A 22073-nucleotide genomic window follows, 5' to 3' on the forward strand; every position below is an offset into this window, starting at 1 on the left:
TGAGACCAGACTGGGAACTCTGCTACCAGATTTCTGGCCAGATGGTCAAGCAGTCAGTATATCAAGTGACCACCATGTACTTAACATTTTATTAGGAACTATGAGGAGTGCAAAAGCATAAGAATACATTATTCCTGCATCCCAGAGCTTCAGTCTAATAAGATTAAGAGTTTGTTTCTAACAAGAGTAAAAATTGTGAAAGGCTCTAGAGAAAAGCATACAATTGAAAGGAACAAGATTTATTCCTGACCCAAAAGAGCTCATAATTTTTTCAAGAAAATAGACAAAAATGACTATCACAGAATGAGGAGCCTATGAGGGTAGTGTGAAAGAGTTGATTAATTCTGAGGGAAAAGGGACTAAGAAAGGGGTCATAGAGAGGATGACTAATAAATTATGCCCTGGAGAATGGATAAGTTATTTCCACACAGAGCAGGAAAAGAGGTGGATTCTGAGCTGAAGAGCATAGATTTTAGGCTGTCAGAGACAGAAACAGATCACAAAAGATTTAATTTTCATGTGTTAAGAAAATCATATTATGTGAAATTAGAAACAATTGGTGTGACATTATGTTGCTGTCATTAGGTGATATGCACCTTCAGAGAATGGAGAAATGAGTGAAGAGTGGAGTGATCCTCTGGAGCCGGCCTGCTGTCCCTGAGAGGGAAGCCTCGAGGGCATACAAAACACCCCAGTGTCAGGACAGGGAGCCAGGAGTCTGCAGAGAGCTGTGGAAAAAACTGGAAGGAAGGAGGCAGTGCATTGATAGCTGATGAAAGTTTGGGAAAACAGCTGGAAACCTGGGACTTTACCTAGAAAGGGGTGCTGAACTCAGGAGACAGGGAGAGAAGCCCAGTGCCACTCACCACCTTTATGCAATCACAGAAGAACAGTGCAAGGGGTGTGGGCTCAAAGCAAATAGCAGGAAGTCCTAAGTACAGGTTAAAGTCTGGACCACATCTGCTTCAGAAAAAAGCTAGGGGTAATAATACTTCAAAGTGGCAAGTTGTAGGCGAAAACTGGACAAAACTAAGAAAACACGACATGACACAACTTTTCGGTAGGGTCTCATTTTAAGTAATCTTGAGGTAAATTCTAATGACTGCAGGGAGAATTCAAGGAAATCCTAGGGTAAGACAAATGTAGGCAACTCTTTGAGAGAAGGAAAAATATAGAGAGAATTAGGCAATAGCACTATAAAAACAGGAGGCCCTATGAGATATGAAGGATATAGGAAAATGTTGGGACACAGATCTAAGAGTAGGAATGACTGATTTCTCGATCTTCCTTGTGTCTACTAGGGCTCTCCTTGGCTTCAGTTGTCCTATCTGTTTAAAGATGAAGTTACTCTAAATGTTCTCAAGTTCTCCTCCAGCTTTAAATTCTGTGATCCTCAGAACAAAGAGGGTAGAGTGAGAAAATGAGGCAAAGAGGCCAAGGAAAGGTTCACTTGAACATAGAAAGTGTTGTCAGAAGCGTTTTATGTGAGAAATGAAGACATTTATCACAATATAGAAGTAGGTACTGAGACAACCAAAAGATAGTGGTTCACCATTACCAAGGCAGTTGTTGCTACTACTGATCAAAGCCCTTCACATCTCTGAAGCATTATGTAGTTTAGAAAATGCTGTGGGGGTTCAGAAGAGAAAGGAGGTATTTGTGGAGTGTCTACTGCTTGCCAGCTTTACGTTGGATGTTTACATACTTAATAGCTATAATTTCTTTATGGAAGAAAATTGTTACTTAACAATTACCTGAAAGATAAAACATGGGCCACTATTCAATCGGTATACAACCAAATAGGTCCACTCAATAAAAGGGAAGGAAACAGTTTTTAGGTGTTTTTTAGGGGGATAAGTTTGTTTTTATTTTATGTGCACTAAACTACAATCAGTGTGGCTATGGTAATGCGACATATTTTTGCTTCAACATCATATAATAATGATACTGACCCGATATTTCAAAAATTTCAGCGACATGCAGCAGCCTCATTCACCAGGAGGGCTTTGTAATACTCCATGTCACCTTCTGCCCAAACACAGCCCCTCTGCCTCCCAGGGATTTCATTAAATGAAAGATTGATTGAGGTAGTGAACTACTTTCTCACTATACATGAATCTAAAAATGTCAGACTGTTAGTGTTGCTGGTATCATTCCCACTGGTGTTTGTTTGTTTTCTGAGTTTTCCTCTTTGGCTGAATAAAAATACTCAGTCCTATGAACTCTGAGAGCAAGATGTGCCATTCTTTTGACCCACCACACGGCTCCATCAATATTGATTTGAAATAAACCCTCTAGGGCTGTCTGTGTTCCTGGCAATGTTTCAATACTAACATGTGGTTAATTTTTTAGAGGATTTTTCCTCCCTTTCCTGTGCTCAAGAGGAGCTGTGGAGTTTGTGGGAAACAGCAGCTTGATTCGTGCATCTGTGGGGCTTGCATATTGCCCTTAGAGATAGTGACCCTTTCTTCCTAACCCTCCTTCCTTTGCTGCACGTTGTGCTCCAGGAAGTGGAAAGAAGCATACTCTAAATGCTTAGAAGCCTTTTAAGACAATATTCCTAGAGCTGTGGTGTGTGAGAAAACTCATAGAATTCTCACTTCTCGCTCTCTCTCAAAATTTAGCAGTTAAGGCATATTACCATATTTATAGACATTTAAATTCAATATGCATGGGTGCATTGTGTTACTGAATGCAGAGGTGGTTATAAATACTTGTTCAAAAGCAGGTCAATTCTTTAACAACTAATTTGTGACCAAGAGCACAAGAAATATCTTAAGGCAAATAATAGAGATCTGATTTTTTTTTTGCTATTACTGTTATTTTTTTCCAGGTGGGATAATGAGTTGTTTTGTTTTGTTTCCGAAGTTCATGAGAACTGTCTACCAGAAGAGTGTTTCTGTGTTTCTATTTTCAATAACATGAGGAAATATCTCCTTAATTTCCTATTAAATAAAATAAAGACATTTATTAGGATTATTTAATTTAGCTCCCATTTTGATGGCTATAAATTTACATTTGGATTATTTTTTCTGAGCAAATAACAGAATCTTAAAAATAATGAGATCATAATTCTTATTTTCCCCTTTGTTGGACTTTCTAAGTCTGTAATGGATCAACGCTTTCAATCCACAAAGGAGACATTTAGAATAAAATATCCAGTCCTTCCTTTAACTTGCTCTCAGTAGAAGAACTATTTTATCAGTAATGGTGACAGGCCATACTATAAGGTCTGTGCTTTCTCATGTATTTGACCTTTTAGTCATCAGCATACATTTTGGTTGAATACAATTTGAATAGAATTTAATCAAATTGAATAACGGCACACACCAAAGCAAAAATGGTGCAGAAATGACATTTCTGATTAAATAGTCACAGAATGTTTAAGAAGTGCCCATTAATTTGATATATGTAAAAATATATTATCCTTACTGTTTTATACTAGGACTCAACTATTGGCTACAAAGAATAGTGAGGTAAAACTTCACTGACTAGCAGAGTATCCTCTTCACCAGCTTGTAAAATATTTCTGTGTCTGCAGATTACTTAAATGGCAAATATAGGTTCACCTTGAAACAGAAGAGATATTGTGCCACTAGAGACCCATACAGAGGTGACCCACACAGGGGCACTAGGGATTGCAGAGAGAGCACAAAAGTTTCATGTATCTTTTTTGACTTTCAATATGGTTTTACAAAAATACAATTATTTTCCTCATGATAGTATCATAATAAAGACCTGGAAAAGGGGAGTTGGTAGGTAAAGAAAAAAGTAGATAAACACAAGCATGGTAAGCTTTAGAGACAGGGCAAAACTATCCAGTTCAATTCAGTTGAACAACTTTTCATGTGTGTTTAGTTTATATCTTTTATTGCACTTTGTACGAGATTTTAGCCAGTGTTACACCACCCTCAATTCAATCAGATGCAAACTTATTTTATTTTTAATGTATTTTTCAAAAAGATTTTATTTATTTATTCGTCAGAGAGAGAGAGAAAGCACAAGCCGGGGGAGCAGCAGGGAGAGGGAGAAGCAGGCTCCCCGCCGAGCAAGGAGCCCCACACAGGACTCAGTCCCAGGATTCTGGGATCGTGACCTGAGCCAAAGGCAGACGCTTCATCAATTGAGCCACCCAGGCATCCCGTAAACTTATTTTATTAACATGTTTCATGTCCTGTTCCCAACATAACCTTGCACTTCATGCCTGCCATCCTTCCCATTCTTACTCAGTTTTCAAAGCTCAATTTAATTGTGGTCTTCTCTGTGAAGCTCACCCCATATCATCCAATCACAACCTCTCTCTCTCTCTTTTCTCCCTTTGGTTGCTTGTTTGCATGGCAGTCTGCTAGATGTAATATAAACTTCTTGAAAGAAGAGAGGATATGTTTCATCTCTTGTACACAATATAGTGTTAATTGATCTAATAGTTGCTCAGTAGATATGGGAAAAAATTACACGGACCTCTCTCTGAAACTAGGGCTAAAGAAAGAGAGATGAGCCAAATTTGCCCCGAGAGTAAGTTAACTACTCAAAAAGAAGAAATTTACAGGTGCCAAAATACCCTTTTGTCAACTATCATGCCCAAGAACCATGTGTAGTTTTCCTTGGTATATATATTTTTTAAAGGTTTTATTCATTTATCTGACAGAGAGAGAGAGCACAAGCAGGGGGAGCAGCAGAGGGAGAGGGAGAAGCAGGCTCCCCCCGAGCAAGGAGCCCAATGTGGGGCTCAGTCCCAGGACCCTGGGATCGTGACCTGAGCTGAAGGCAGATGCTTAACAGACCCAGTGCCCCCTCTTTGGTATATTTTAATCTTCTCTCCAACTAATCTTTTCCTGTGGTCAGAACTTGATATCACTAATCTTAGACAGGTTTTTTTTTCCCATTGGTTAAAGAGCTACACAACATCTAAAGTACTCTCCAGCTCTAAATTACTACTTTGTGGTTTGTTTCATAATTTTACCATGAAAGTAACAGAATTTTAGCACTAAGTAATGTCCTGTCTACCTTGGATTTCTGAAAAGAGAGATATTGTATTCTCTTAAACCTCACCTTTTGAAAACACAAAAAATGACTTTTAATTATTTGTTTATCCCTCATTACATATGTATTCTATATATACACTTAAAACAATGTTTTAAAGGGAAGTGAATCCCATTTTAAAATGTTATTTAATATTCTTTTTTTTTTTTAAGATTTTATGTATTTATTTGACAGAGAGAGAGACAGCCAGCGAGAGAGGGAACACAAGCAGGGGAAGTGGGAGAGGAAGAAGCAGGCTTCCCATGGAGGAGCCTGACGTGGGGCTCGATCCCAGAACTCCGGGATCACACCCTGAGCCGAAGGCAGACGCTCAACAACTGAGCCACCCAGGCACCCCTAAAATGCTATTTAATATTCTTAAGCTCTCTGACTCACAAGCTTTATCAGTCACATTTTTATTTGTGTTTATTATTGATTATACAAGTGATAGCCAAGTAATTACTACCCATTATAGGAAGTAGGTACAAGTCAACACCACAGGAGATTCAAATATTATGGAATTTAACTATTTGAATTAAAAGCCACAGAAAATTATTTGTCCCTTTTATGGGCACATAGTTTATATGGAAAACAAACAAGATATATAGATAAAGAAAAATTTTTCTTCAGTGTGCTGGAGAGATTCCCCAGGCAGAAATTTGGGTTAAGAGTTATTACCATATTGGGAAAAAAGAAGGCATTGTTTGGTTTCCTTATGCACAAGAGAAAGGCAAACAAACAGGTCTTAATGATCTCAGGGAATTGGAGGATGAGTAACCTCAATATTTTGGAAGCAAAAGGATATTTTTCCAAATGTCCCTTTCTCTCAGAAGCATTATACCACAAAGACGTTTTTGAGTTTCTACTAAGTCTTGTAAGGACACAAATAATGACCTACTCTACAGCCAACACATTTTCTAATCAGTGCATCTGAAAAGTTCTCTTCGAGTAAAAAGAAAAGGGAAAGTTCCATAGCAGCTGTTCATACTTTCTTTCTGTAGAAACTAACTTTTAGAGATCGATCATATTGTCTAGATGCTCATTAAAGACTGGGACTTAGTACACAATTGTTAATTAATCAAAAAATACTTTTGAGTTCCGCTACATTCATTCTGCTGGGTACTTCCGTGGTTCCAGGAAGCCAGATGCCCCGTCTCCTCTCATGCAAACTTTTAAAATGTTGGGGAGACTAATGTGCATGAAATGCTTAATAATATAAGGGAGCTACTACTGACTGGTTATTCCTTTTTAATTTAGTAATCATCAAAAAGAGATTAATGAAGGAAATATCTATGCTAAAAGGAAACTATATACGTGCTGGGATTTAATTGCCAATGATTTGTGTTCATCTTGATCAACTTTATTGAGGAATAATTGTCAAATATATTTGTGTATATTTAAAATGTACAACATGATGATATGATATCATACACATTGTGGAATGATTACCAGGATCAAAATAAGTAATACATCCATCACCTTACATGGTCAACTTCTTGTGTGTTTGTTTGTGTGTGTGTGTGTAGGGAGTGCTTAAGATCTACTCTAAGCACCTTTCAAGTATGCGATACCATACTAATAACTATAGTTGCCATGCTGTACATGAGATTCTTAGAACGTATTTTTCTTATAACTGAAAGTTTGTACCCTTCGACTTACATTTCCCCATTTTCCCCACCCCAAAGCCCCTGGCAACCACCATTCTAGTCTATAAAATCTACATATGCATAAAAATCTCTAAAATCTTTAAAATCTAAAAAATCAGGTCCTTTTTTAAAGATTTTACATAGAAGTTGTACCATGCAGCATTGTCTTTCTCTGTCTGGCTTCTTTCACTTAGCATAATATCCTCCAGCTTCATCCATGTTGTCCCAAATGGCAGGCTTTCCCTCTTTTTTATGGCTGAATAATATTCCTTTAGGGGTAGTTGATCCTTTAGGGGTGGTCCATTAATCCTTTAATGGACATGCAGGTTGTTTTCATAATTGGGCTATTGTGAAGAATGCTGCAATGAACATGGGAATACAGATATCTCTGTGGGATACTGATTTCATTTCCTTTGGATATATTCCCAGAAGTGGGATTTTTTTTTGCTGGATCATATAGTAGTTCTGTTTTACTTTTTTGAGAGCTACCATATTGTTTTCCATAGAGGCTATACCAATTTACATTCCCACCAACAGTGCACGCAAGGTTCCCTTTTCTCTACATTCTCTCCAACATTTGTTTTCTCTTGTCTTTCTATACTAGACATTCTAACAAGTGTGAGGTAGTATTTCATTGTGGTTTTGATTTGCATTTCCCTGATAATAGTGATGTTGAGTACCTTTTCATATACCTATTGGCTATTTGTATATCTTCTTGGAACAATGTCTTTTCAGGTCCTTTGTCATATTTTAATCAGATTATTTGCTTTGGTTATTGAGTTATGTGAGTTTTTGTATATATTTTGGATACTAAACCCTCATCAATTTATGGTTTGCAAATAGTTTCTCCCATTCTGTAGGTGTTCCTTCACAACAGATTGCCTAATAATATCTTAAAAACTCCGACACATGTTTATTTAAATCACTATTTGGGTTAAGTACTTACCAATAGTATCAACAATTTTATTAAATTCTATCAAATTACATTGCATGGCACTAGCTGCCATTTAACTTAAAAAATAAAATGTTGTCAAATAAGAATATTTTTCTTAGTTCATTGCAAGTGTGTAACTAATCCCCTAAAACTTAGCCTTAAAATGACAAATACAGTATCATCTATATTATATTTTATATGCTTACTGACTAAAGCTCTGTACATCTTAGCTTTTCCGTATGGAGTACCATTATATCATTTCGTACAAAATGTCATTTGGCTTTATGGCAGAGAGCCAAGGTCTTCTATCTTTGGGCTAAAAGAAACAGTACAGCTATTCAGGAACTTGTCTAATCTGTAAGAAGAGAATTATAAGTCTGATAAGTAACCAGGAAGACCAAGGTATACATCAGATGGTTCCAGCCAGGACTCAATCTATTGAAAGTGATGGTCACAGAAAGATATGACCACCAGATCTCAACAAACCGGACCGCAGAGTGGCACTCAGGGAGGTAGAACCACTGGGCAAGATAAATAATCTCTTCACTTTTGAAAATTTAGTAACCGTACAATTTAGTAAACTTATTTACTGAAAGTGTGGGCATCTTTCCATATCATTAATGAGGATTTTCAATCACTAAGTTAAAGGCTTCACAGTATGACAATATATGGATATACCAAGTCTTTTAAAAATCATTCATGATAACAGAAAAGGGGGGGAGGTACTAACAAAGTGTGTTATACAGTTCACTAACAAAATTTTTTCTGAACGGTAAACTGTTTGTGATGTTTGTCACCTTTTTTAAGTTGTAATTTATAGTGTTTTATTTTTTGTTTTAATAAATACTTTTTTACCTAATAAAAAATAATAATCACTGATGTAATTCACATTCATATATTCCTTGTGGGAATTTCAAAGTATATGGAAAAACATATAGGTTTCCTTTGCCCCCTCCCAGTTCTACTCCTACTACCAATGGCTAGGTATCATTCCAGATCCTTGTTTGTGCGTCTTTATATATGCATATATGGAAATACAGAATTTTGCTTCAGGTCTGTATTTGAGTGTGTGTGTGTGTGTGCCTGTGTGTGCACACATGCGTGCATATTTGTGTGCTTATTTGGTACCTAAAAGATTTCATGCTGTGGGATATTGTCCTTCACATTTCTTTCTCCACTTAACAACCTTCTTGGTGTGATTTCCTAACGAGTAGCAGAGCCCCAAGTATAATTTTGCAGGTTGTTCCCTGCACGAGGACACCAGACTAAAGTGAGAACTCATGGGCAACTGTGTTTTACTCGTCAAGCAGTAAACCCTGGCACGGGGCTGCATCCCTCCAAAGGGCCACAATTTCCAACTTACATTGAAGAGCTGACTAGGTTACTCGCGGCAATGTCAGTGCACGTGAACTCCCTCATAATTTGTCACTACTGGGTAATGATCTAAAGAATAATGGTACTATGATTTATTACATTAAATAATTTTCTACTGATGGCCACATAGGTTATTTCCACTTCTTTGACCACTAAGGGAAAAAAAAATGTTTCAGTGAATAATATTGGGCATACTAATTTTTGCGTGTATACAAGTAATTCTTTATGATAGATACCTAAAATTAGAATGCCAAGTTAAAGGACATGTCCTATTTTAATTTTAATAGATACTGCCAAACGACCCTCCAAAAAAGGCAGAAATTTACATTTCCAAAGACATTGTCAGTCTTGAGTGTGGTCAAAAAAAAAAATTTTTTTTTTGACAGTCTGATGGATGAAAACTAATTCCGATTGTTGATTTAATTTGCATTGTTTTGATTACCACTGAAGTTTAGAGTTTTAAATAATTAGTGATCTTATATCGTAGCTTTTCTGAATGCTTTTGCCATTTTTTTAAATAATTTTTTAATTCTTCATTATGTATCCTCCAAATATTTTCTCTCAGTCTGTCAGTTGCCTTTTAACTTTTATCAGTCTTTTCATTTGTGGTTTTTAATTTTAATTCCAGTATAGTTAACATACAGTGTAATATTAGTTTCAGATGTACAATACAGTGATTCAACAATGCTATACATTACTCAGTACTGCTCATAAGTGTGCTCTTAATCCCCTTCACCTATTTCACCCATCCCCCCTACCCCCTCCCCTCTGGTAGCCATCAGTTCTCTATAGTTAAGAGTCTGGTTTTTGTCTGGTTTTTTTTTTCTTTGTTTTGTTTCTTAAATTTCATTTGTAGATTTTTATACAGTGTCAAAGAATGTTTGAATTTTTTTGTTTCAAGATTTTTATAATTAATACTCCCTCCTTTCCTTTTGCAAGAGAATTTTAAAATCAATTTATCATGCTTAAGCGTTTGTGGGTGAGATATAATATCAGGGATTTACCTAAAATATTGTTTTTTAAAAAGTAGAGAGGGATACGTAAAGTTAGCAAAATCTTAACAAATTTTAAGCTGACAGGCACATTCAGCATCAGAGTTTATTATAATATTTTTTCTGTGTTTTCATATATGCTTAAAGATACTTGTACTAAAGAAGTTTTTTGTTTGTTTCCTTTGGGATTTCTTTCTTTCTTTTTTTTTTTTAGGCATCAGCTTTGCAAGTTTTGTTTTAAAAAATTCCGTGGGAGTTTTGGGTTGGACTACTTTGGATTTAATAATTAGTTGCAAGACAGCCAACATTTCATTCATTCATTCATTAATTCAACAAACATTTATTGTAGATGATAATTATGTGCCAACCACTGCTCTAAATTCTTGGGTTGTATCAGTGAACAAAACAGGCAATGATCGCTACATTCTAGAGGGGAAACAAAGAGTATACATAACAAATTCACTTTAAAGTATATTAGAAGGTATGGTCCTATCCAGATCAATTATGTACCTCTCCCATTTGTTCAGTCTTCTTTTACATCCTTTGGTGACATTTTAAATTTTCTCCATGAAAATCTTGATTATTTCTTGTTTAGTTACTTCTAGATATTTTAGTCTTTGTTGTCACTGTGATTTATTTCTTTCTGTTTTGTTTTTTATTTTATTTTTTAGAAGATTTTATTTATTTATTTGATAAAGAGAGACAGAGATAAAAAAGAGCGAGAGAGAGCACGAATGGATGGGAGAGGGAGAGGCAGGCTCCCCACTGAGCAGGGAGCCGGACACAGGGCTGGATCCCAGGACCCCGGGATCAAAACCTGAGATGATGGCAGATGCTTAACCAACTGAGCCACCCAGGTGCCCCTAGTCTGTTTTTTAAATGGCTAATGACAGTGGATAAGAATGTTCCTGTGTTTTTCTTTGTTGATTATCAGATTATTCTCTGCAATTTTTAAAGTACAAATTCTCTGCCTTTGTAATAGAATCAACCTGTTCGTTGTTCTTGCTCTTGTTGTTGTTGTTGTTACTGTTTGCTTTGGCCAGAACCTGAATCACAACATTGAATAAAATGAGCGATAATGAGTATTCTTACTTTTTCTTAATAGTATATAAATGTTTCTACTTTTTATTCTCAAAGCTTCCTGTAATGGCCTTTTAAATCCTTGCTACCTGAGAGAGTTTTGTTATTGTTCTGCTTATTAAATCACTAACAAGTGATTTAAAATAGGTCTTGAATATTATAAATACCTTTTTTGACATTTGTGGGTTGTATTTTTTTATTATGCTGTTAATATAAGGGATTAATGGATTTCTTATTGTGGAAGCACTGTGGATAAGAATCTATTCCTATTATGTTATTTTTTGTCAGAAACCATGGAATAGCTTTCTCTGGAATCTGTTAAAATACAATCTATTTTAATGTTCCTTAATCCTTGCTATGCTTTGACTATATCTGTTGAAATTTTTGTTTTTATTTTTTTTAAGATTTTATTCATTTATTTCTCAGATTGAGAGAGAGAACACATGAGCAGGGGGAGCGGCAGGCAGGGGGAGAAGCAAGCTCCCTGCTGAGCAAGGAGTCCGATGCAGGACTTGATCCCAGGACCCGGGGGTCATGACCTGAGCCCAAGGCAGACGCTTAACCAACTGAGCCACCCACTTGTCCCTCTGTTGAACTTTTTAAAAACACACTTGCTTGGCCCCACCCTACACGTATGAAATTTGGTGGGTGGAGCCTTAGTATGTGGAAGTTTTCAAAGCTATACAAATATACCTATCATCAGCCACTGTTGAGAACTAGTACTCTAACATGTGGCTCAGAGGTTCTTAAAGCGTAGCTCCCCATATGGCAGCAACATCATTACCTGGGAACTTGTAAAAAATGCAAATGCTCCATCCCCATCAAAGACCCACTGAATCAGCAGCTATCTGTGTTTTAATCAGCTCTTCAGGTGGTTCTGATGCATAGTCATATTTGAGAACCACTGATTAACAAAAAGACAGAAGGAGAGACGGAAGGAAAGAATGAAGGAAAGAGGGAAAGAAAAAATGAAAGGAGGATGGAGGGAGGGAAGGAGGAAGAAAGGAACAAATCATCAATAAGATGATTTATCTTCTAAATTTATAGCTTAATAACAGTAAGAAGATGCCACCCATGTGTGACTTAATTGTTTTTTTAATCTACACCTGTTCATCCCAGATCTCTCAATGCATGTAAATTTGTATGGAAAGTAAATCCTCTCAGGTCACCTGTAGAGTTGAAGAAAGTGCCCTGGAGGACCAATACTGTTAATGGCTACTTGGGTAACCTGAAGCAAAGATGAACTCAAGAAACCTTAATTTTCCAATCCTGCCATTAACCGAAGTTTGTAGCTTGGGAAAGTCTTAAATTTGCTAAAGTAAGTCATCAGAAAAAAATGAGAGGATGGTGCTAGATAAATATTTCCCATACTTTCTCAGTGTGAGGACTCTTCATTTGTATCAACAAAGCCACAGACACACTGCACATGATAGTAGTGAAAAAATATACAACAGCAAAAGTTTCATCTGAATTTACTCATTCCTAGAAAATGTCATATAAAATATTAACAATTCAAGTAAATTTCCAATTCTAAAAAGATTAGCCTCATGCATTTTTTAGATTTTATTTTGTTACTGAAGAAAAATCAAAATGGGAAGTCTTAGATTTGCCTAGGATTATAACACTAAACAAGACACTGAGAAAAGGAAATATCCATTCTTTGAAGTTGTATAACTAAACTGAAGAGGCAATTACTGGTCATTCATTCAAGGAAACAACCTTTATAAGACCTCTCCATTGGAGTGACATTGTACTCAAAACCAAAGGTTTCCTCTAATATACCCAGTCATTGAGAAGTATATTAACCAAAGGAGCATGATTACATGGGTCAAAATAGAATTACCAGACAAAATTCAGAATGCCCAGTTCAATTTGAATTTCAGATAAACAACATAAAATGTCTTAATGTAAGTATATCCCAAATATTGCATGGGATATACTTATACTAAAAAAAATCTTATTTATCTGAAATTCAAATAGAACTGGGTATCCTATATTTTTTTTGCTAAACCTAGCAATCCTGGTTGCAGTGAGACAGAGCATGGCATAGTCGAGACACCAAAAGAAGTTCTGAACTTCTAACTAAGCATTTCCTAAAACATAGTATAGTTTATGTGAGATTACGTCAAATAGTATAATGATTTATTTTGATAACTTTATAGTTTAATATACATTAGGAAAATATAAAATTATCACATGTATAATATAGCATGAATATATTTAAAAATTTATTTTTAACTGTAAAAAAAGGTGAATCAAATTAAAGAAAAATATTAAGAATTATGTAGTGGTAGCCCTCAATATGACAGATATTTGAGGAACACAGGGCATTATCAGAAAGAGTGGGAGAGGTAAAATTAGAAAAGTTGACAGAAGTCAGGTCAATACAGACTTTTTTTCTAAACTAAGTCATGTATTTTTATGGAAGAGGAAGAAATTTTTACTTTTGTCTTTCTTTGTTATCCACACCTAACGAAGACCTTCATAATATTCCTGAAAACAGTTGATGGAATTTTTATGTTAAATGGATGTTTTTCTTGTTTTCAAACCGGGAATAGTCATGTCTCCTTAAATATCTGAGCCCAAGGACACAGATACTGAGAATTAAAAAAAAAAAAAAAAAAACCTGCAGGGATTTGCAGATATCAGGTCAGCATGATGATACAGAATAAATAATCAACCCAGAAAGGCTGACTTTTCTATCTACAAATGTACTAAGTGACCCTGAAAGTTAATCTTCAACTTTAGCACTTAAAGACTGATTTCACAATGTCTACCAAATTATTTCAGTAGAAATTATATCCCACTCCCCAAAATGGGCCTTTAAACCTAGTGGAGGACATCATTCTCAGATTTCCCTGGAATAGAAAGGAATTGCTGCCCACACAGTTCTCTTCCCGATTCACACCTGCCACTTCTGAACACTCCTTAGGACCAGCTGCATAGATGTCCTTTGAAACTATGCAGGAGACTGTGTAAACAATTTACAGAAGTCCGAGATTAAAAATGCTCTATTTGAAGCCTCATTGGAGTTTAAAAATCAAGCACTGGTTTCACCATGCTTTACAAATGGGAGGAGATACACAGGAAATGAACCCAAACACTTAAAATAAAGCTACAATTTATATAAAAGATGCCTTGTAGTAACTTTGAATGAGGATATTATTATCATCTGTGTCATCTAATACTAAAATGATATTGGCACATGTTACTGTTATTTAAAGATAACGTGCAAAAGATTTTGTGGTTGAACAGACTGTACCTGGAGATAGTTCCTGGTTTGTTTTATTACCTACCTCCTAATCTACATAAATTTCATCTTGAAATGTACCAGAATAAAAATTAAGGTTGACTCATTTAACTTGCGTAGAAATTCTGACATAGCATAATTATGTTATCTTTAGCTTCTGACTGGCTATTCAGATGAAAATCTTCACTGCTTCTGAAGGAAAAAAAATTAACTTTCTGGTTCTTTAAGCAGGATATTATTTTAAGAAAGGAAAGTCTTGAGTGAGGAATTTATTGTCCAGTGAAATGTATAACACTAATATGAGATTTCATACTAGTCCAGCTGGCTGCGGATCAAATAATTCAGAATGAAGTTGGGCCAAGTCTTTTGCTAAAAGGTCCCTTTCTACTATGGGTGAACAAGGAGTAATACCAGCCCAGAATAGCCAGTAAGATGCGTATAGAATCAAAGACAGTGTAGGGGCCAGAAGCTTGGATTATGAATCAGGAAGTCTTAGTTCTATTCCTGGCCCAGCCTTTAATTTATTATGGCTATCTATGTGATGCCACAACCCATCGACAAGCAGAACATTCAGGCAGTGCTAAATTTGCTGAGCCAAATGTCCACTATTGGGAAGCAATCAGGTCTTTTACTGAATTTTTTTGGTTTTCTTCCAAATGCTTGGCATTAGAAAAACAGAACCCCTGCATCTCTGGGGGCAACATCCTTTTCTCTAGACTTCATATTTTCCCAGTCTTTAAAATGTCTGGTAATTCTCACCTCTCCCCACTCCGTGTATGTGTACTATGTCCTGTATTGTTCAGTAAAGAGCATCTGGAGAAAGAGGTGGGTTGGAATTATCTTCCCCAGATAGAAGGAAAGAAGGGTAGTGGAGTCTCATGTTCAGAGAATTCCTTCTCAGAGACCTAGAGAGAATGACACCCTAAAAATCCTGTTTATCTCCCCCAGATCCCATTGTGATCAAAGTGACTTCACCACCCAGGGAATAAATAGCTACTGGGGATAAATAAGGAGCACCTTTCAGATTTCCCAATGGAAAACCATGTAGGTTAGCCATATTAGGCTTTTGACAAAAAATCAAATTGAATAGTTTTTCTGCAAATTTCCTTAAGTATCTATTGATGAGTTCAAGAAAGAAATACAACTGGAAATTTCTTCCACAACAGTGATATATATTATCTATACCTTGACAACAGCTAGTTACAGTGTCAAGACAACAGGATGTTTCTGTTCTTTCTGCTACACAGGCATATATTGGGAAAAGGAGACATATATCACACCGTTGACTCAAGGTCGGCTCACAGGCAACCAAATAGCTTTTCCTCATTAAAAAAGCAAATCATGGCAATCCCATTAAGAATAGCCTATTCATGTTCTAAACAGGCACTTAATTCTTAGCTGTGTTAGGTTGTATAGAACATGGGGAAATACTTGCCTACTCTGCCCTGGTCAGACAACATGTAGAGTAATATATTTAATTCTGGGCACCAACCATTAATTGGATCATTGACAGAATTATGTCATATGCAGAGAAGAGTAAATAGAACTAATGAGGGATTGGAAACATGTCATATGAGAAATTGTTAAGGGAACTGAGGATGATTCACCTAGAAAGGGAAGGAAATGGGCACAACATAGTTCTTCAAATATTTGAAAGACTCTTTCATGGAATAGACACCACTTTATGCTGTCTAGTTCTGGAGGGAGAAACTGGGAAGTGAGGAATGCAGAATTTGACTCCACGGCATTTTCTAAACAGAACTGTACAAATATGAAATAGGTAGCTTCCTAGGGAACAGTGCATAGCACACAGGAGATGGTCAGTAAACATAGTAAATTACTGTTAAATTAAAGTGTAAAAGAACTAGTCTAGATGCACAAGTTTTGTGCATTTAATTGTGGTTATTGGTGTTCTTCTAAAGCATAGTTTCTGTATATTGGAAGGAATGGAGCCAAGTTGTAGGAGTTGAGGAGAGAATAAATGATACCTAAATGGCATTTAATTAGTAATTGCATCCATAAAAGGAAAGCAAAATAGAATATTGGAAAGAGACCAGGACAGGGAGTAGGGAGAGATGGGCTCTATTCAGTTTGTCAATAGAGAAGTAATCTGGGCTTAGAACTCCCTGGAATTCACTTTCTTCTGCAAAGTCAGGATACTATGGTACCAATAGCCCTGGTCCTACAGTTCTAGATTTCTAAAGTCTTAAATTTTGAACAAAGTATTCAAGCAAATAATGAAGTTATTCAAAGAAATATGTTTTGACTTGTCAAAAATAGAAGTATAAAGATATATTATAATGAATTTTAAGGTATTTTACAAACATAGATAATGGATAGTTCAAGGAAGGCAGATAAATGAGGACTACTAAGAAAAAAGAAGTCTCCAGAAGAACATTAAATTTAAGTCTACAATTTAGACTGAACTCTACCTGGGCAACAAAAGCAAAAGTTAAGGAAAGTAAATGCATTAAATGAATAAAATGCTTTATTTCAGTATTGACTAAACCATAGATACAACCATTGATCATCTGCTCACGTAAGCTCACAAGAGAAAACTTGGGGCATCTCTTCCAATTCTGCATTCAGTAATGTCTAATTGGTAGCTGGAAATTGGCCATGGCAGTATTTATGTCACAGAAAAATTGACACAAGCTACAGATCAGGACTTTCTTTCTATGTGGAACCTAGTTTCTAAACATTTACCAATATACCACTCCCTACTTCCAAGAAACAACTTCACCAAAGAGTGACTTCTTCTTTCACTTTGATCTCAAAATATACATGGGCATGTTATAAAAGTATTTGTTGTTGTTGTTTTTTAAAGATTTTATTTATTTATTTGACAGAGAGACAGTGAGAGAGGGAACACAAGCAGGGGGAGTGGGAAAGGGAGAAGCAGGCTTCCCGCTGAGCAGGGAACCCAATGTGGGGCTCGATCCCTGGACCCTGAGATCAGGCCCTGAGCCAAAGACAGACCCTTAATGACTGAGCCACACAGGCACCCCTGTTGTTGTTGTTTTTAAATCCACTGTAGTTAACACACAGTGTTATATTAGTTTCAGGTGTACCATATAGTGATTCAGCAACTCCTGATATTATTCATTGCTCATCAAGATAAGTGTGCTCTTAAATTTGTTATTTCCTTATAATTACCATAATGTGGGTCCAGTTTAGAGTTCTGGGGGGAAAGAAGACTATAGGACTAGAAAATAATCTTAGGATAAATTGAACTATTTAGCGTGTATTAGTCATGTGGCATCACTGGGTGTAAAGTAGGGTGAGCTTTCCAAAATGTTTAGTTGTCAATATGTGGTAAGAGCTCTAAAAGTTTAAAACACATAGTAGATCACTTATTTGCTGACATCCTACATGTGACTCCACTACAAAGAATAAATATGACCTTGTACAGTGACTTTCATAACAGAATATAATTTCACTCCTGTTTATATTCACCCTCACATTTCCCTAGCACTCATTCCTTCCCCTGTCACTCCCCTTCCCGGTGTTCCCAACCTTTTATCTGATCCTCTTACTTATCCAGCTCATTCCTGTCTCAGCATCTTGGTGTCACTCAACACTCTGCATGAAATACTATTTTCCCAGTTCTCCTCCTTGCTTTCTCCTTCTCTTTCCTCCCTCCTTCCCTCTCTTCCTGTCTTCCTCTCTTCCTTCCTTCCTTTCCCTTTCTCTCTCTCACTTTCTTTCTCTACATCTGCACCTCCATCTCTCTCTTCTACCCCATTCTTTTTCTCTCCATCATGATTTAGCCTTCACTTCCACAGAAAACTCTTCAACCACCCTATACCAAGTGGGAAACCCCTCTTCAGTGACTACGTAGCTTCTTACCCTATTTATTTGCTTCTTACACTTGTTCCTGTATGAAACCATTCTACTTATGAATTTGTTAACTTCTGTTGTCTGTCTTCTCATGGTTGACCATAATATTCAAGAAAGCAGGGATTTTTTTTTTATCTCTTATTCACTGGTGACTATCTTGTCCCTTTAATGGTGCTTTGCCCATAATAGCTATGACTGCAGGAAAGAAGGAAGGAAAAATGGGAGGGGAGAGAATTTAGCATCTTGGCCTTGATTTGAGCAGGTTAAGTTATTGAAATACCGAAAAAATCATTAATATGTAGCTTCATTTATTAAGAAGTTCCTCTTCATGGACGATGAAGTATGAAATATGAAAGTATGAAATAAAAGCTTCAGTATAGAAGTCAACCTAGCGAAAACCTGCAAATATGCAGCTCTGTTTTCAGGCATGAGCTATTTGCTGGAATTTAGCCATGGGTATTTGAAAGCTTAGAACAGTAAAATATTAATATCTGGGCTTTAAAAACAAAGACAATAAAATTTACCCAAAGCATCTGATTTATAGTCAACTCTAGTTCGTGAAGTTTTACGAATGTACAACACAGGATACTTGTCTGTGTAATTGACACTTCAGGCTGAGTGTAATGGTGGTGAATAAGGAAGCATCCAGGAAGGAAGGGGAAAACAATAGGCTTATTTCTCTAAAGGAATATTGTAGACCAGGGATGTTTGGTTTTATTCCTTTTGGCAGAGCATTTGAAATAATTTGATGCTCAGTGCATGGATTTGAAAATGTTTTTAAAGCACAATCTCAGCATCCAGTTAATTCAAAGACAAATTGTTTCTGAGACCACTGCTGGTAGGGCTAGGACAACTCATGACATACTGCTTTATCCAGCATTAACTTAGTAGCTGGAAAAATATCAAGATACACTTTCTAAGGCTTTGGGAGATGTTATTTCACTGGCTCCCATTGATTTCATTATTATTATTCCTGAAAACATATTGCATGTGTAATGTATAACTTGACTCATCTGCCAGGTAGAAAAACATAATTTTTGTGCTTGAGGATGTTATAACTGGGAAATGAAAATCACACAAAAAACATATGTGGATATAGAGATGCAAAGAACATTGTCTTGCCAAACACAACTTTGGTTTAAAAAAGAAGGAAATTATACAAGCAAATACATTGGAGAAGTAATTAAGAAGACTTTGAATCTTCTATTAGTAAGATTTTCCATTTTCTGGGTATTAAGAAGAGAGTTAAACTGAATAATCTCCAACATTTCCAGGACTCCCTTTTAAGATAGAAGCAGGATTTTACTATAAATAATGCTCTTTTGGGTTTTTTTTTTCTTTGTTTTTTGCTTTTTTAGAGAGAGTGCGGGTGCACACACAAGCAGGGTGGGGCTGGGGGCACAGAGGGAGAGAGAGAGAGAGAAAATCCCGAGCAGTCTCCAAGCCCAGCGTGGAGCCCACTGCGGAGCTTGATCTCACAGACTCTGAAATCCTGACATGAGCCAAAACCAATAGCCAGACTCTGAATCAACTCGCCTCAATAAGACTCTTTTGAATAAAACAAAGTTCTGTAACACTGAGGGATATGATATATAGTAAGGTTTAAGTCTGTTTGCAAATATCCTGGACACTCTTAAGCATAAAGCATAAAACTTCATGATGATAAGAGTCTATAATTGTGTCAGAGCCTCATGACATGTTTTAGACAGCAGGGACGATGAAAGGAAATTTAATAATCACAGCACAGTATTCTGAACAACAAAGAATTCTTTATTTATCTTAGTTTATTCTCAAAATTGATGTCTTTGTGGAAGTGACTAACTCTCAGTTTGACATTGGTCTGTTAAACCAAACACAAGTTCAGCTTACCCAAATAACTTATCGTTAGCTTAATTAATGACTCTTTGAACAATTTAATTTAATAAACCAATTATTTGACATTTGGAAAATAATGCTCTGTAATGCTCTGTAATATTAACAATCTTCTCTAGTTCTTGTGGGTACAGAGACCCCTACAGAATTATTTAATCCATGAAATTACCCTAATAATTCCCTGTTCTTTGGGGATTCCTCCTAACGATGGCTAGAGAATTTAGGAGATTAAAAGAAAAATTCCCAAAACAAAAGGTCTGATTCAGGCAGTCATCTTACCATCCCATTGTCAATACCATCACCTGCTCCGTTGTACCCACACCCCTCAGGTTTCTGTTGTGATATATTTTCCCTTTGAGGTCTCCACTGGTGTTCCTTTCAAAGCTGATTTCATCCAGATAAATATCAAAGACAGATGAGAAGATGGCAACATGAATGACGAATGATTTTCCTCAAAAGGGCTAGCCCCGAGTCTGTTGCATCTCTCAACAGATTTTGCTTCTGAAGAACCTTACTGTGCTTTCCATGGCCTTTTTTCCCCCCACCCAATACTCTACCTAACCTTGATACCTTACACAACACACAGGGAATCTGGAAGATACCTAATATTAATTAACTTGATTTGAATATGCAAGAATAGTAAGCAGTTATGGCCTAATAACTCTATAGGGTTAATGAGAAGCTTTAGGTATTCCTGTAAGCAACAGTATTTCCATAAACATATCTCTGTATTATAGAGAATTTAGAATAGGCAACCATGATAATTTACAAAAATATATACAATTATGGGGGCTTTTTCCAAGTGTGTGAAGGAAAAAGAAGCTTGAAAAGAAATATTGACAGTGATATAGCCTGAAGTAGCAGTAAGTAAATGGCCCCAAGCAAAAACAAAACAAAACAAAAAAAAAAAAACAAACATAAAAACCTGTCCACTGCACAAACTGAAATCCTGACTTCTTTGATTATTTTCCCATTTTTTTACTGTACTCAGAAATATTCTTTCAAAAATATTCTCTTATATGGATCCTTAAATGTCTAACCACAAACAGTTATTAGTATGTCATAGTTGATTTGTACCATGAAAAAAGTAATGTATACCTTTTCCCAAGAATAATGAGCTGAAAAGTAATAAATATGTATCAGTACTCACTGATGTTTTCCTTCTTCTTCATTGTACTTTTTTCCAGAAGATGTATATTTAAAATTCAAGTAAAATGCTTCCTTGGCTGTAGGTCAGTATCTTTCCAATGAAGAGCCCATTGATGATACAGAATAGAACTTCCTTTCCCCCTTGAGTAGAAGGCTGCCTATTATTCAGTGTCCTTTTTGTCACATTGAAGAACAGGGAACTTTTTATTCTTTCCAAGAAATGGCCTTTTCAGATTCTGTAACAACATGTTCTGTTCCTCAGGAAATAAGAGAAGATCGAGAGAGGGCGCGGCTGGACTCCATGGTGCTGCTAATTATGAAACTGGACCAACTTGATCAGGACATTGAGAATGCCCTCAGCACCAGCTCCTCTCCGTCCAGCACACCAACGAACCTGCGGCGGCATGTTCCTGTGAGCTTTCCTCTTTCCACTTCTTTTCCCATGAGAATGCTACCTCTTTATTTCATACAGTCCCTCTTGCAAATGAAACATCTTCGATGGGAGCACTGTATATATGTGGTCCTGATACGTGTTCCATAAAGATCACAAGTAATTCTGTGCTTGATGCAGTATTATTTAAAAGAGAAGTTTGATTAAAAAGGAAATGGTTATTATTAGTTAGACAGAAAAGAGGGTAATCTGGGGAAATTGTGTTTCCTAGAGATCAAATCATCTTTATTGTAGTTGTTTCTGTCATTGTCGGTCTTCTCTGACATCCTGTGAACACCATTAGCAATGCTACGTCTATCTTGTTTAATGTTTCATTTCCAGTATCCCACAAATTTACATTGCATGTAGAAGATGCCTAAATATCTTCTTCATGCACACATGCATGCACGGATGTTTGGATAGATGGGTGAATGGATGAATGGATGCTGGACTGACCCAGCATACTACAAGAAATAATTTAGAT

At 36.4% G+C, this 22073-nt stretch overlaps 1 protein-coding gene across 1 annotated transcript in view; it reads left to right on the forward strand.

The window, feature by feature from the left end:
* The window catches only part of LOC121099750 (rho GTPase-activating protein 7-like), a 199141-nt gene that overhangs the window by 84766 nt on the left and 92302 nt on the right, over positions 1–22073 (forward strand). Inside the window, exon 3 of the mRNA XM_040643173.1 lies at positions 21422–21571. Coding sequence (XP_040499107.1) covers positions 21422–21571 — 150 coding nt within the window. The remainder of the gene's footprint in view (positions 1–21421; positions 21572–22073) is intronic.

Source organism: Ursus maritimus, unplaced genomic scaffold (assembly GCF_017311325.1).
Source record: "Ursus maritimus isolate PB19 unplaced genomic scaffold, ASM1731132v1 scaffold_28, whole genome shotgun sequence".
Classification (NCBI taxonomy): domain Eukaryota; kingdom Metazoa; phylum Chordata; class Mammalia; order Carnivora; family Ursidae; genus Ursus; species Ursus maritimus.